The sequence below is a fragment of the Eriocheir sinensis genome, chromosome 39 (genome assembly GCF_024679095.1).
Source record: "Eriocheir sinensis breed Jianghai 21 chromosome 39, ASM2467909v1, whole genome shotgun sequence".
NCBI lineage: Eukaryota > Metazoa > Arthropoda > Malacostraca > Decapoda > Varunidae > Eriocheir > Eriocheir sinensis.
The window spans coordinates 4,034,083-4,051,665 of NC_066547.1; the positions used below are offsets into that span (position 1 = coordinate 4,034,083).

At 35.9% G+C, this 17,583-nt stretch overlaps 1 protein-coding gene across 20 annotated transcripts in view; it reads left to right on the forward strand.

Moving 5' to 3' along the window:
- The window catches only part of LOC127008889 (intersectin-1-like), a 64,412-nt gene extending 47,939 nt beyond the window's left edge, over positions 1-16,473 (forward strand). For 16 of the 20 annotated variants that reach the window (XM_050881346.1, XM_050881349.1, XM_050881348.1 and 13 more), the window contains 12 exons: positions 2,263-2,420; positions 3,389-3,495; positions 3,960-4,032; positions 4,598-4,668; positions 5,296-5,431; positions 5,968-6,051; positions 6,221-6,376; positions 6,661-6,804; positions 7,438-7,636; positions 10,539-10,619; positions 12,677-12,847; positions 13,020-16,473. In XM_050881346.1, coding sequence (XP_050737303.1) covers positions 2,263-2,420; positions 3,389-3,495; positions 3,960-4,032; positions 4,598-4,668; positions 5,296-5,431; positions 5,968-6,051; positions 6,221-6,376; positions 6,661-6,804; positions 7,438-7,636; positions 10,539-10,619; positions 12,677-12,847; positions 13,020-13,177 — 1,538 coding nt within the window. In that variant the 3' untranslated portion in view covers positions 13,178-16,473. The other 4 variants (XM_050881347.1, XM_050881359.1, XM_050881358.1 and 1 more) reach the window with 4 other exon arrangements.
- The last annotated feature ends 1,110 nt before the right edge of the window (positions 16,474-17,583 follow it).

Sequence of the window (17,583 nt, forward strand, 5' to 3'; positions counted from 1 at the left end):
AGTTTGTTGCTGACATTTTTCTATTTCTCAGGTGAGTCTGATTCATTGATGCTATTGTTTGTCTTCTTCACTGCTTCTGCAACTCTAATGTGACTGTGGCTAACTTTGACCTTTCCTTGCCATTAGTAGAAGTGATGTTGTACCTCGGTGTTGCCTCCAATCCCTAACTTGTAGCACTACCACTCAGTAGGCTGACTAAGTAGAAGGTGAAGGCTTTGGCAGCAGTTCATCATCATTTTATTCTTCATAATGTTAGTTTGTAGTGCATGTCTTGGTTATCTTTCATCCATAAGCCTTGCCTTGGATGTAGGTGAAAGGAGAAAAAAATGGAGCATACTTCTTTCCTTGGCCCCTTTGAAATATAATTGGTTTTATGAGAACTTTACATATGCCTGCTAAACACTAAATAACAGCATATTAAGTTGTAATGTCACTGCTCAAGTGAGACATACTGCAGCTATTGGTGTAAAAAAGTAATTGTTACATTATTTTTTCCATATATATAATATCTATGTGTGTGAATATGAGTAGCATATAAATAAAGTAGAATTTTCACTTCTAATTATCATATAAAAGTCATTTTGCACACATTTGATTCTCATTTTCAGTAAAGTAATGCAAGCCTTATTGTCTGCAAATATTTTTTAGCATACACTTGTGAGTTTTACATGTTATATTTTTTCATCTTATTGAGACAAGTTCCTTTCACAACACAGTTTTAGTGTTCATTTGGTCACACACGGCGTGGTACTTGAGCTACAGATTTATTTCCGCACTGTAATGAAAGTGTTGAATGAACCATATTGTTTCTAGAAGAATACCATGATCTTTTTAGATGTGCTACGTTTGCATTACCTGTGCGTGTGTGTGTGTGTGTGTGTGTGTATATCTAGGTTTTGAGGAAATTCTGTGTGTGTGTTTATAGATGTCCCAATCTAAGTTAATGTTTTTAATCTATTGAGAGATGGTGTTGAACTTTTGCTTGATTTAATATTTTAATGAATCTTTAAGGGTTTAATTGCTGATCAGTACCTAGCAAAGCAGGCAGCATCCCACACGAATAACGACCACCTATAGGAGTTTAGGCTCTTAGACTTGGGATGAACTTGATGCTGCTTTCGTTTAATGGGCACTCACTTCCCTGTCTAGTATGACATTTCACACCCACTAAATGCATTCCAGATAGCAGCTTTGTTTATGATATGTTTTATCATTACTATAAACATGGAACTACTGTGATAAACCTGTATGGTGTATTAGTACATGATTACAACCCATTGGATACAAGGATCATGTTTAAAAGTTTCGTTTATCTTAGATGTCTGTGTAATTTACTTGTCTCCTGCCACTATTCTCTCTGCTGAACCATTCCAGATTATCACAGCTTTGAATATCCCGAAGAACATTCCGTGTAACTTTTCAGTTTTAACGGTGATTACCCCTATGTGTCGTTCTATCAAATACTGCACTTGATTGGACATACTCAAGTATCTGCAAAATAATGCTTAATGAGTGGAAATATTATAGCTGTCATGTTGTGCATTACTATTTTGAGGATGAAGATGAATTGGCTTTTCATAAAACAACTTTATTTTGTTTAATGAAGATAAAAAGTTTTAACAAAATGCTCCATACTATTATGCATATAAAAAGATCATGGCATCAAATGGTTTAACTGCTTTTGATAAATATTACATCATATTTTACTCATGTAAATGATAATGTTTACCCCTGACATTCAGTAACATTTGGTACTTCAGCATTTTCTATTCTTTATAGCTGAAAGCTCTTACACTCCCTTTAAGATAATGAAAACAAAAACACAGCACCGTGATTTCATACTAAAGAACATTATTGCAACAATCATCCATCCCTCATCAATTCCGCATGTTTGCTGCTTAACCACAGACCAGCCCAAAAATGTTTATGTCATGTAGGATAAACTGCTTTGCTTTTACTCATATATATATATATATATATATATATATATATATATATATATATATATATATATATATATATATATATATATATATATATATATATATATATACGCATTATTTGCAGCTTCTTAAATTATTTTCTGTATTTTCCACAATTTAAGTTCAATCAGTTCTTGACCCTAGTTATGAAGTTTTTTGTAGTTGTTGAAATACTGAGAATGCTGCTGATTTGAATTAATGTGTAACTTATATAAGAGTTTTATAATGTTGATAGTATATTTTTGGGTATGATTACATTTTCTATTAAAATATCCTACAGACAGAAATCATGAGAAGGATGGGAAGAAGAAGGTGGCATCGAGGTCCAGCTGGCACATCTCCATGTCCTCCCCCGTGGAGCAGAAACGGCAGATTGTAATAAAAGAATTTCTGGAAACAGAGGCAGTGTACCTCCGTGAGCTGCAGCTGGTGGATGAGGTCAGTTGTGGCACCCACTGATCATGTATCATGTAAACAAAATATATCTACATCATTCCTGTTGACATTAGTAGTTGTAATATTCATAAATAATTAAAACAATTATCGCTATCATCATCACTACTGTCCTCCTCCTCCTCCTCCTCATCATCATCATCATCATCATGGGGCTTCATGGTACAATGGTTAGCACACTCAGCTCACAACCGAGAAAGCCCGGGTTTGATTCCCGGGCGGAGTGGAAAAATTTGGGTGGCTTTTCCGATACCCTACGCCCCTGTCCACCCAGCAGTGAATGGGTACCAGGTATTAATCGGGGGTTGTGTCCCGTCCCCTGGGATCTGTTCCCTACTCCTATAATTCCTTCCCCCTCCTGTCTCTTTCTGGCATATGACCACTGATGTTGCGCCGACTAAACGAAACTTTCCAACTTTTTTCCTCCTCCTCATCATCATCATCATAATTATCAAATATCTTGCACCAAGCAAAAGTGGACATCCTGGTTCAAAGAAATCAGTTAAACAGTTTAATCCGAGAAGGAAATTCAATATAGCTGGTCATATTGGCATGAGTCCCAAGAGTTGGGGGTTAAGAAAGCATCTATTGTATCTTAAAGAGTCATAAGATGTGACTTATAGGGACTTGGCTGTTATGCTAGAGGAGGAGGAGGTTGTAGACTTGTCCTTTTTTTTCACTCCCCATCCTACCCCTGTCTATACCCATGGCTAAAAATCTCCCTTCACAGGTAGTGGAAGCAAACACAATTGAGAACTTTAAATGGAGGTTAGATGTATTTATGGATGGGAAGGGAATTTTTTTAAACACACTCAGGAGCTTCCATTTGTAGGCTGTCTTGGCCCTTGTAGTATCCTTGTATCATTCAGTGCATCCTTGTGTTTATAAATAATGCAGTTTCTTATCAGAACAGAAGTAAGGTGAAAAGGTTCTAAAATTTATTAAATTTTCAGGTGTTCATAAAAGCCATGCGCTTATCAGGAATCGTCAGTGAGAAAGAACTAGATTTGCTGTTTGTTAATTGGGATGAACTGATTCTATCAAATTCATACTTCAGTAAGTAAGTATCAAATATTAATGTTTTCTTTCATCCCTGAGGTCCAGAAAATCTGATCTCCATTTTAATTCTTTATATTTTATATTTTGTCTGTTTAGACAACTAAGGATTTGATGTTTTTTATTTTTTTTTTTATTTATCGCAGGATGTAAGGCTAAAAAGTTTTGTTTCTACTCGTGGCATTAAGATGTGGTTAAAGAAGGGGCAGTAAATGGGCAGAGCAGATTATACCTTGTGGAGGAAAACTTGTTTGGCACCCACGTGACAAAATAGCCATAGGAGAGCGGGGCTGTGATATACTGACCCCATGGGTGGTGCAGATCATGTGTGTGAGTGTAAAGAGGAAGGGTAAGATCAACTTGTAGGGAAATTTTAAAGGGAATATGATAAGGGAAAAAGCTTTTACAGCATAAGGCTGAGAATTGAACCATTGCCACAGCAGATTTCTAATCAATTTTTTGCTTCAGAGCTGTAAAGGTGCGGTGCATCAACAGTCCTGGAGGGGTCATCACAATGATTGGAGATGTATTGTGTCAGCAGGTAAGAGATGCTGATAATTTTTTTTAGCAATGAATGTCAATTTGTCTTTAGTAAGAAGAAATTTACCATTGCAGTGGAAGATTGTGACCTAGAAGATGAATCCGTGTAGACACAAATGTTTCATATTGACTCTTTATGTCATCTATGACTGAATTCTTCCTGTCTTATGTATATCCATCCCTGAAGATTTCAACATCTTTAAATTACAAAACACTAACATGCAGGCAGACATACATCACCTCAGTGTCACAATTTGATAGCAAGGAATTGTATCCAGCATGAGAGTGTTGAGCCAAGTAAGAAGAAACATCTCAAGGTGGTGACTAACAGATTTACCCTTATAGTTTCTCTGGCAGTCTTGAAGGAAATTTCCATTCTTTGCTGAATAAAATTATTATGATATTTGATATTAATAGAATTTTACTTGATTAATGTTTGGTGTATTTAGTTTGTAGTATTTAGGTGTTTTTGTCAAGCACTAATTTGCTTTTGAGAAATAAGTAACTATTATTTTTATTGTTTCTCTTAGCTGTCTAGTGTTATTGAAGTAAACTGTGTTTTGCAGATTAGTCAGCTGAAGCCGTACCTTAGGTTCTGTAGCCTCCAGATGCATGGTGCCACGCTGCTCGGGGAGAAGTAAGCAGTCTTCCACTTTTGTTTGTTCAGCCGTAAATATCACCTTATATATATATATATATATATATATATATATATATATATATATATATATATATATATATATATATATATATATATATATATATATATATATATATATATATCAAATAAGTAATCAATAAAAAACAGCCTTTTTGAAAGTCCATCATTAAAGTGACATTTCCTTCATAACCCTCAGAAAATTAATGGGTCTATTCTGGTAAGTTAGAGTGGCATAATTGATTGACAAGATGTGTAGGTACAAGTACAACAATATATGCATAAGGATATTTACAGTTGAAAGTTTAATTGGGGTCTTTTAAGCAGAAGTCTTAGGTATACATAGCTATGAAAAATTTATGGAAATAAAATCCACTTCCTATGTCCATGATATCTTTTAAGATGAAATAAATATCTGCTCTTTTTTAGGTTAAGATCCTAAAGAGGATTTGTTTTTCCTTTAATTTGTTGGAATTTAGTGTTTTTGAGTTTCTTATGGCCTCTGCAATGGATGCACATTCCATAAATTAACAACCAAAAGTTATTTCGTATATAGTTTATAAAAACTTTGTGTCCTTGGGGCAATAATAATTTTTGTTTGTGCAGGTGCCAGGCAGGTGGCCCTTGGGCTGACCTGGTGAGGCAATGCCAAGAGCATCCGCTTATCCAGGGCCACACCCTCACGTCCTTCCTGCTCAAGCCCATGCAGCGGATAACCAGATACCCACTACTTATCAAACAGGTTGTAAATCTGGCACAGGATCTCTTTATTTGTTTTGGATGTGAGGGGAAAGTGCTGACTCTTACCTAATGTTCACTGGGGCTGACCCTTATTTATTCTCGTCATATAAAGGAACGGAATTAAACTTGGATCATTATCATAATTTAATTTCAGGTTTATATAATTGTAGTGTATAGACTTTATTACACTGAGACATTTTAACCCAGTAGCAGCGACGGGCCAAATTTGTGACTTCACCGTGTAGCAGCGATGGGCCAAATTTGTGCCATGATATAAACCCCCCAAAACAGATGATACATAATCTGATCACAAATGCTTGGATATATATTATGAAATGGTTTGTGTGAGGGGTGATTTTTTCTCACTTTTTTCACTTGGGGGGACCATTAAGAAATATGATCCCTGCTGCTACCGGGTTAAGGAGGGAGTGTCTGGATAGAGAGAGATGGAAACTCTTCTGCTGTGGCCATCCCCAGGTGGGAGCTCCTAGGAGCAGGCGTCAAAGATGAATGAGACATTTTAACACTTCATTTCAGCTCCTAAAATACACCCCAGAGGGTCACCCTGATTATTACAACACTCAAGAGGCTCTCGCTGCATCTGAAACACTTTGTGCACAAGTAAGTTAACTGGTTTAAGATTGCAATTTCCATGTTTTGAAATATGGAATTAAATTTACTGAGTAGTAGTTTATGGCTGCTGCATTTGGGGTGATCATAGATGCTTAAGGTTTTGCTCATTACTTGACAAAAGGAATTTAATAGCAAACCATTTAACCTCATCTTTAAGGTGAATGAGGCTGTGAGCCAGAGGGATAACACAGACAAGTTAGAGTGGATGCAGAAATGTGTAACCTGTGAGGGGCTGCAGGAACGTCTTGTATTCAACTCCCTCACCAACACACTTGGCCCTAGGAAGCTCCTACACACAGGCATTCTTCACAAGGTATGATGAGGAAAAGCACTGAGTGAAGGTTAGTCTGGTGGTCTGTGGTGGCACTAATTGAACTGTATTCTTATATTAACCCAAATATTTATAATTATGGTCATTCCTCCCACTTTCTCTCAGCACACTTCACCCTTCACCTACCAATTCACTCTCTCTCCAGTGCTTGTCCACTCTGTTGATCCATTCAGTGGCATTTAAAGCTGAAATTGGACCCTGCATTTGATATTGTATATTTATTGAAGACTGCCTTTAAACCATTAATTTTTTTTTTTCTCCTACAGGCTAAAAGTAAGCGTGAACTTGTAGCTTTTCTCCTTAGTGACTTCCTTTTGCTGACCACACCCAACAAGTCAGTGGCTTCTTGCACAACTCTAGCAATGCTGGAGCGAGCCCTCACCTCTACCACCTGCACCATGTACCGTAAGGTGAGGCAATTTACAGTGCTGGAATTGTCTCTGATGCCAGGGCGTAGAGAACTCTGAGTGACAGAGAGAAAATGAAGTCTACATGTTTGTGACAGTAGAACAATTGGAGCAATTTACACAGTGTTTTCTTCTAAGTGTTGTATCTGGTTCAGATATCTAGGCATCATGTTATCATAGACTGTGCCACGTTAGATTTTCCTAAAAAAGTGTCAGTAGTGGGGCAAAATTTTTCAAGTGCGCCATTTTCTCAGCCATGTACTGGTAGATTATCCTATATATTGAAACTTTCAGTCACTTAAGATGCATAGACAGTGAAATTGAGGAAAGCTTTAAAGGATGCAGTCAATTCAAGATGCAAAATGAAAATTTATATATTAACATTGTTGTACAATGGAGTGCAAAAGTGTGGCTAAGTATATTTATATAATAGTGGACAAGTTCAATGGCAACCTAAAAAAAATTGATTGAATGGGTCAGCTTTACTATGTTATTGTTGTACATTTCTGTTTTATTTCTTCAAAGCCAGTATGTGGAATTCCCCTCACTGTGTGCTCACCCTGAACGAGAGTATAAGACAAACATAAAACATTATTATAATAAGAGGCTGATGTGGTCTGCCATTTACTTTTGCAGCCTATGTTCCTGACAGACCTGAGGGTAGAAGGTGACAAAGACTCTGAGATGTGCTTCACTCTGGTTAGCCCGGCCTGCGGTGATATTGCCGTGTCGGCCCCAACCACACATGAACGAAATAACTGGCTCAAGAAAATTGCCATTGCTCAGAAGCATATTATTGATACAGAAAGATCTCTTCTGCATCGCCAGCAGTCTAGTAAGTACTTGATTTCAGTCTTTTCATGTGTTTACTCTTCCCCATATATACTTAGGATATCTAAAACATATAATAAGATTGTAGATAAAATGATGTCTCCTGGGGTCTCATCTCTGAGTTTTCAAGCAGTTTCTAGGCTGTTTTTCTTGTCATGTTTAAGTCTTTTCATCTTCAACTTAATTTCATGTCCTATAGGCACTCCCTTATCCCATAGAAACAGATCTTCTCTATCAATTCTGTCACTGTAGTCATGCCACCTCTCCCTTTTCTTAGGGGTAGCAGCCATAATTTTTTCAGCCTTTCCTTGTACATTAAGTCTCTTGGGCAGGGGACCTTCTTAGTTGCTGCTGTTTGAATTCTTTCGGTCTAGTTTATAGTGTTTCGTTTTATGTGGAGACCATGATACTGCTTCGTATACAACCTGGGAAGATCAGAGCTATTATCAGTTTCTTCATCATCTCTTCTTCCATGGACTGTATATGTGTGTCTGTGTGTGTGTGTGTGTGTGTGTGTAAAAGTTTGGTGTCGCTATTTTTCTTTAGCAAATTTTTCAGAGCTGTAACTTATGCAACACCAAATATAATTTCCTGATGCGAGCTGCATCATAATTTTCTGCACAATGTTAAGCATATAATTATATTAATGTTGCTTTGACAATAGTTCCCTAAAATGATGCTGTGTGAATCCCTTCAGTTATGCCAAATGGTGGAGAGGTAACAAATGGTGAGCGCGTATTTTATTTCTAAAGCAAAATTATAAAACATAGGAAGAGCCTATCATGCATTTTTGCATTTTTCTGTAACCCCTTGCTAAAGAAATAATATAGATTTATATATCCATATACATATACCCTCTGCAGTTAAACCTTAAAATATGTTTTCCATTGCATGTATTCAGAGCAGATGTCATTTTTTTTCTTTGTTTTGCATGTTTAACTTTAGTATTTTAAGTTATTATGTATGATCAAGATATTATGAAATATATCCATCAGCTTTAGGTGTAGGCTGTGCATCAACTTCATGGAACACTTGCTTTGCATTCCTTTATTTGTACTACTAGTACCTCATCCTGTCAGCTTTTCTTGTTGTTTTAAATATATATTAATTGTTCTTGTGCAAATGACAATATTTGTAGAGTAATAGTGCAGACAAATGCAGATAAAAAGCTGGACAGTGAATGCAGATCATAAGGAGAAAACATGACATAAATAACTTTGAACAAACTAAGGTGTATGGAGTGGATGCAGAAAACTACTAAGGGAGCAGAACATCTTTAAGAGAAGCCAAGACTTGTATTAATAATAAAATAAAGTTTTAGAAACTGAGAATTCATGTAAGTGTGAAAGCATTTGTAAAAATATTACTTTGGCTGCTCAGCCTGTGAATAGGTGGGATACAAGTGATCAAGGCAGAGTTGGTTAATGGCCTGTGGTGCTTAAAACTGATGTAACTTCTTTATTATAAATACTTCATCAGAACTGAAGTCATAAGCATAGGCATCCAAACTTTGAAATTTATTCCTATTATAAAGCTTGAGTCTTGGTGTAGACCCTAGGTAGGGGACTCCCGAGTACCTTGGCTGCTCCTTCTAACACGTTCGTCCTGCTCCATTGTTGCTTTCACTGGTCTGGTCTGGTGTGTGTGTGTGTGTGTGTGTGTGTGTGTGTATATGGGAAGTTTGTTATTGTTCAGCTCATTCCTCTCACCCAGGACAAGTGAAGTAATCAAGGGTTGCAAACCAACGTGAATTAATGCTGTATGCTTGTACCTTCAACTTCAACTTCTCGGTCTGAAATTCCTGCAACAGGATGTGATTCTGCAAGTTATAACCATTGCTCAAACAAATAATGTGTCATGGTTGTTGGTAGCTTTGATAACCAAGTACAGCCCCATCACAAAGAAGTGGCTGCATAAGTGATTTGTAAAGGATGTAAAAAATACAATTTGCAGCAAGTGGATTACCAGTTGGAAGAATAGGGGTAACATTTAGGGTGGTTATTTGCAGCAATTGGTGAGATCAACTTATAGTGCCCAGAGATACTGAGCATTGATTCAAGTGACCTTTTTTGTAATGGTTCTTTATATTTGATGAACTACTTTCGTATAAGTAAAGAAATTTCATGCTACTTTTATATAAGCTAAAAGATTTTGTATTTCTTGATAGGTTGATGATTTTGAGGAAGACTCAGATTTTTTTTTTCTTTAACTGATTTTATTAAAATGAATATGTAAAAAAAGTGGGGCTAAGTCTGCTTGGAGATGCAAATGTCTGAACTGCAGGTACAGATGCATCTCAGGCCCTGCCAAGAATAAATTAATTCATACTCCTGACTCTCCCACATTACACTGTCATGTAGCACAGCCCTGTGTTTTATGGAGTCTCTTACATAGTTTTATTGAATCTTATCTTGACACAACAGTTTAAAAGTGGATTGTTAACAAGCAAGAGTGTTTGGTGCAGTAATATGACTGCAATCTTCTGTCAGTGAGAAACCCCTTTAGTTCAAGAAAAAAAGCTTAATTTTCTACCACTAGCAGCAAGGCAGTTTTTGGGACATTGTGAAGACATATGGCGCAAATTTCCTTATTTTTTGGGAATGTGCAACCCCTTAGTAAGATTTGGCATGAGCTAATTTACATCCAGCTGAGAAGAATGGTTGTCACGCTAGTTTTTAGAACATGAGCAGATGCTACTTGCATTGACCATGGCAGTGTGTCTACTAGTCACTGTGAGCCTTCTTACCTGCTAAAATACTATTAAGTTATAATGTTTTAGTGACCCTACTATAAGGGTTCCATCCTTTTGTTTTGTTGGAGGTGTTTGGAATATTTTTTTTTCAAATTTAACATTTTGAAAACTTGTATGCAGTATTAAAGCAGTTTTCTTATTCATGTATTTAAAGAAGAGAAAGACATGAACATAATGGGCCGAGTGTTAGTCACCGTCATGGCAGGAGTCTCCTTGAGTGAGAGACATGTTGATGGTAAGAAGTTATCTTTTCTATATTTACCAGCATGACGCCTGCTCTCCGTGTAGTGGATGTTGGGTGGCTGAGATATGCCAGCATGATTTGGTGTCTACTAAACATGGGGAAAAATGTCAGCAACAATTGCTACATGCATGCTATTTTTCTCATTGTGCAAAGTTTTTGCAGTACATAAAAATAAGAATATTTATTGCTATGATGTTGACATTTTATCCTAGTAACCTTTTAACTAATTATATCGCAAAGCTTAACCAAGACTGCAAATATTTTTCCTACATACAGCTTTACTCCTGATTAGATGCACAAATAGTATTTTGAAAGTTTAATTCAAGCTTAATTTTGATACAGCATTGAAATCATGAGTCATTATACTGCTCTTATTCGTCTTTGTCTGTCTATCTATATCCATTTCATTGATTGTCTTCTCCTAACACCCTCTCCCTTAATCCTGCCCTCATGATTCTTTCTTTACAAATTCATCCTCATACATTCTCATCACATCTCCACTCCACCTCAGATCACCACACTGCAGCCACTTTACAATCCACTCTCTTTGCTGTTATGCCTAGATGACACATTCACATCCTCTCCACAACTACACCTCTTCACTGCGTCATTGTGTCTGTGGTATAATATGCCCTCAGGATGGCCTCAAAATAAATATGAGCAGTCAGTCACTTTCCACTCCTAAGCTTTGAATTGTGGTTTCATAAAGCCGTCAGTGTTAATAAATGATGTGTTTCAAGGGTGAATACCACTGCCTACAAGGGATTTAATATTCTCATTGGTGATTAATGATAAAAGGAAATGTCTTGGAGTATATCGGCATCATGTAACAGGCCCTTGTGATAGCTGTCAACAAGCTAAAGTTGAGTATTTTCATTTTTACACTATCTCCTTTACCATCCATAACTCTTTAAGGGAATGTAATTGCAAGATTACATCTCTCCTTAAAACCTTAAAAAAAGTATCATTCAGGCCTCTCACATGTGACTAATTTTCTTTAGATTTTCCTTCAGGCCAAGCATTTTTTTTTTATGACGTAAAAACATCTAACTAGTTGGTATTTTATACAATTTCACATTTGCAAACACAGATGGCGCAACATGTGAAAAGCATCTCGGCTCAGTGGGCACTCCATGCAGAATCTTGAATTTACTAACAATTAATTTTGTAAATATCACTGTATTTAATTCACATGTGATAGATAGCAATGTGCACATGATTGATTCTGTAACACCATGAAATAAGCACATAGTTTTAGTCAGCTACAAAACACTAACTCTGATAGAACACTTAAAATGTGCATCACCAACAGGTTTAATTAATTTTTTTTTAATTAACTCCAGGAACATTTGTAATGAATATGCATGTACATAATTGTATAGATGTTCATCACAAACTAACCTCTTTGTTATCTTAACATCTTTTTATGACAATGTAACTAACTTTTTTTATTCTTTTGCTAATCTAAAATTAATGCTTTGTTATGAATGGTTTTAGTACACATTTCCTCAGAGCAGTCTCCTCACCAGTAGACTAACCTGCATGCTATCCATAGTTCGAGAGAGACGACCCAAAGGAATCCTTCGCATGCACATACTCAGCGGATCTAAGCTTGATTCCTGGGGCAAAGGTAGCATGGATGACAGTGGAGAACTGTGTCGTTGGTGTCACCTCTGTGTGATGGCAAGATAGGAAAAACCTGGTCTAGTTTTCTAATGGCAGTTAAGCAGAATTTTGAATAGATTTTTTTCATCATGTGAATGCTTTCCTACTGCATGGTATTTTCATTTTTTTCTTAAATTTTCAAGGATGCTGACTTAGTACTAATCTTGGCAGTTACAGAGAGGTGCTACCAACGCTGAATGTGAAAGACTTCAATGCACATTCCATCATCTGTGAGAGACTTGTAATGGTTCATACTTGAAATATTAATATGCATATATACTAAACTGCATATTAAGCTAAAGACTCCCTTTCTGATTAGTGTTAGCAACTTTCAGTCTTATTCTTGAGAAAACCTAGAAGACTGACAAACTGTACCTATCCAGGCACTCTCCAGTCCTTCTGTGAGGTCAGCCTGGGCTCCCAAGTGCATCGTACAAGCATTGCTACCTCACCTCATCCAAAGTGGGATTCCACCATGCAGTTCCTAGTTAAATCCCTCTCTGAGGATGTCTTGTGCATAACAGTTTATGAGAAAGGTTACTTCAAGCCAAATGGTGGGTCTCTTATTGCCATAATAATTTGTTATTTATCTCAGTGTAACATATATCTGACACAGAATTTTACTTATCTCAGAGAAGTTTATGATTTGCACATATACAATCATCATGAAATGCCTTTTTAGATATCAAAATAATATCATGTGTTTTGTGTCTGTCTTTCTTCCAGAGTTTCTTGGAAGAACAGAAATCAAGATTCACCAGGTGTATGAGGAGACCCGCCACCAGCCAGGTGCTCAGCCTCAGGTACACAAACTTGCCCTCCAGGAGGCAAAAACAGGGGAGGTAATTTTGAAAATATCACTTCAGCTTTTCGAGAGGTCATAGCAGTTGTAAGGTGACATGAATCGAAAGGTGTTCGGGTATAAATTATATATAAATTCTAAGTATTTTATTCACATACTGCACATTATGTGTGCACACACTTGCACACACACAGTAGCAGTACCCAGAGATTGACTATAATGAACTTGCTCTAACTAGGAGAGTAATTGATGTCAATAATGAGTCCAGCTCATGATCAGACTGTGGTGAATTACACACGCTTTACTGTACCCTTCCTTTGCATTTATTGAACGTTTTCTTCCTCTAATGCACAAAGATGCTCAAGTGATGCCTTATAAGAAATATTTTACCCAGTTGCTAGTGTCTTGCTGTATTACAAACTATTAGTCTTGTTTTCTCTTGGCCTGAGATCAGTTATGTTGGTTCATATAGTGTTAGCTCATTTATTAATTCCCTGAATTGCACATGCTACTAAAACACAATGGGGTTAATCTGATCAGCCCTTTAGAAATTCTACACATTGTTTTGTCTTGGTCAGTCACTCATGAGCATTCTTTATAAAAAAAAAAAAAAAAAAAAAAATCAGATCATCAGACTTTTCTTATTTTCTGGTTGCCTGTGGTGCAAATTATGAATATTTTGCTCTTAGTTGCACCCTTTATTTATTTAGAACTTTTTAGCCTCATTAAAGTCAATTCTCAAAAAAATAAAATTGAAAAATTTAATCCAAGGGCAGTAATCATAGTGAAGCACAACACATGAAATCAATCCATAGTTTTAATACATGTATTTCAATTCTTTATTTAAAAAGTGGTTGGTTTGCATGCACTTGTAAGACTGCTAGCTAATATTCATTACTCCGCTGTTCATTTAGAATATCTTTTTTTATCATGCTATTTATTTATCAATGTAAGGTATTTTTTCAAGGTTGAATATCTTTGAAAAGTTCAGTATTTTGATAACTTAATATATTTGTACATAGTTCAATGGATTTTTCTCATGGATTTAAGCATTACATATCATCCCTGATAAAATATAAAATGTAAAATAATAATGTTGAAAGTAGAATAGAATTGTATGTAAAACAAACAGTCCAGTCACCATTTTCACACTTATTTACTAGTAAAGCATCCACCTTTGGTTAAATTGAAACTGAATTACAGATTAATATTTCACCACCAAGTGTTCGTCCTACTTCAAAGAGTTTTCTTGCATTTTAGTTTGGTTGAGACTTTGAACTAAGGGTACTTCTACATAACAAATATGTTATGCTAAATAATGCCTTTTTGGCTGTGTTAAAGTTGCTATTAAAGGCAAGATAGCTCCAGTGCTGAGTACCTTGTAAATGATTGACTGTGTGTTTGGTATTGACAAGCTGTTGGAAGAAAACGTGGTATCTTTCTCAATTGACTGGATGGTACATGAGTCAGACATTCAATCCTCTGCTGCCATGTCTCTGGAGGAGCAACTGATATCTAAATTATGTTCAGCTAATATATATAACTTTTTTGTCTTGGGACAGGTTAAAGTACATGGCTATTTCTTTCACTCTGGTCTTGTAATGTGTTATTATTTGTTGCCATGCTTCATACGTCTTAATATAAAAATTGCCACTCATAACAAAGCATGGAATTATATTTGCAATCTTGAAATGTGAGATGCTGTAAGTAGATCCATGACCTTCCATGATTTGACCTGGTTAACCTCTGTGCAGAATCTTGTTCATATCAGGTGTATCAGTAATGCCTCAGCAGGGAGTGCAAATCACACATAATAATGAGCTGCAGGGAGCCCCCAACCATGACACCTGTGTGTAGGAGCTTCATGTTGTCATCATAAGCTGTTGTATTCATTGCAGAACAAAGACCTTTCCAAATGTTTCCCACTTTGTCTGATTTTAGTGTACTCTAATTTTATATATCTCTGCAGCTTAGTCCATCATTCAAATTAAGTAAAAATTATATAATGAAAGTGTTTATGAGATTGTATTTATAATGTAAAATTCTAGCATCCATCTTTTATAAAATCCAAGCATAGCATATAGTGGCAATGAATGAGGCAATTAACTTTAATTTTGAGGTTGGTAGGGTTACTTGTATTATATTCTTAGTTCAGCTGACCCATTCACTATTGATATGGCCAGGCAGCAAAATTAATGTGACACACGGTGATGTAGAGGGCTGTGAAGTGTGTGTGGGGATGTACAGCTTTTCCCGTGAATGTGGAAGCGAGGCATGAAGTGGGTGAAGCAACGCGCCTCAGGCGTATGCCACCATTGATTGATTGACAGTGATAGCAGGTTTCTACTTTTTTTCCTCCACCATGTCACTACCATTGTGCATTGAGTCATCATGGAGTTTTTTCTAAAAAGAACTTGTCATGCACTTTTCTTGTAGATCCACTTTTTTTACATTTTCCTTTGTCCTGCATTATAGATTAGTGCTGCAAACTCTTTTTGCCTGGTGCTAGAATATAATAATATAAGTTATTTGTACTACAAATTTTTATTTAAGAATATGCATTTTCCAACTTAGGTAATGCACAATCAAGGTACAGTACTCTTTGAAATGGATAATTCACAATAATATTTTTACATTATTAGAGAAATTAATTATACATACATGAAAACCTCTACAAAATTTGTCTTTTTATAAAGATATTATCACATATTTCAAAAGAGCATCTCTGCCATGGGCTTTGCAATAGTGAATAGGCTAAGGCTTAGAACTCCTTTCCAGTGTCAATCAATAAGTTGACTAATCATAGTGGGTCCCGAAAGTACAAATCTGAGACATTGGCAATCTCATCTGTTAAGTTACACTAATAACTACACCTTGCACTGTGATGTCTTCAAGGTTCTTGAGGAGTGAACATACATATTTTTTAGAATTATATATTCCTGATGTTCATATAGTAGATGTAAGCAATCATATGCATATCAACACATAGTCCATAAGTTTTAATTACAGTTTCATATGAAATGTATTGAAAAGGTTCATATGTGCATGTGAGCATATATATATATATATATATATATATATATATATATATATATATATATATATATATATATATATATATATATATATATATATATATATATATATATATATATATATATATATATATATATATATTATTTTCTTCATTTCGAGCCTAATACTTGTCAATAGTATTCAGAGATCAAGATGGTCAGCATGATTGTATGTGTACTTTCAGTGTAACACTTCATTCTTAATCTTTTATTTTCACCTACAGCTCCTCTACACACACACACACACACACACGCACACACACACACACACACACACACACACATACATACATACATACATACATACATACATACATACATACATACACACACACACACACACACACTTGGAATAATTTGAATGCAAAGATAATTAGAGCTAAAATCATCCATGAATTCAAAGCAAAGTGATGAAAGCAGATATGGAGACAGGACAATATGAGCTTTGTTCAAATGTTGTATAGTGTAACTAGGTGAACACACACACACTGCACTGTGGAGGTGTTGTATAGTATAACTAGGTAAATTCACACACACACACACACACACACACACAGTGGATTAAGGCTATGCTGTGTCAGGCTCCGGCCTGATAGGCTGAGGTTCGAACCCCGCTCAGGCTGAGATTTTTCTGCTGACAAAGAGCAGTTACTGTCCCCTCTGAGCAAGGGGAATGGTGTGTGGTGTGTGAAGGTCCCAAGAGTACCCAGAGATTGACTAAAATGAGCTTGCTCTAATCGGGATGCGACTTGCTGCCAATAATGTGTCCAACTCGCGATCAGGCCATTGTGACACACTCACGCACCCACCTACACCCACACCCACACAGTTTTTTTTTTCTTCACTGCATGGTAAATTTATGCATGAGTATATCATTTGGTCATCATGATAATTTCACTCAGCCCCATAATATGTACTAAACACATGTGGTACTATTGATTATATAAGAGTATACTCCACTTAGAAAAAAACATTCCAAATAATTTAATATTGATAGTAATACTGTACAATGTACTTTCAAAATTTATGAGTTATTCAATTCTTGATTTATGTTGCCTAAACCAAGGAGCAATGTAAACTTCTTTACAATTATTTTAGAACATCAGCAGCAGTACAACATGAGAGCCAATTGCTTTGACTCTTAATCCACCTTTAAGGGACTTTTTATTTTTTTACATATGTAAGGTTACCACATGTGTTTATAGCCATAGTTTAGTGAAAATATCTTGTTGGTCCAACCATCAACTTGGTGTGAATATGTAAGAAAAAGCAGCAAGCAATTCAATAAGTTTTAGTTCTGTTTTAAGTTGCCTCATGAACTAAAGACAATCTACTTACAAAGTTTGTACAAAGTAAGTCAATCAAATGTAACATAGTACCTTACTTATTTGAAGGAATAAATAATATTTAATGA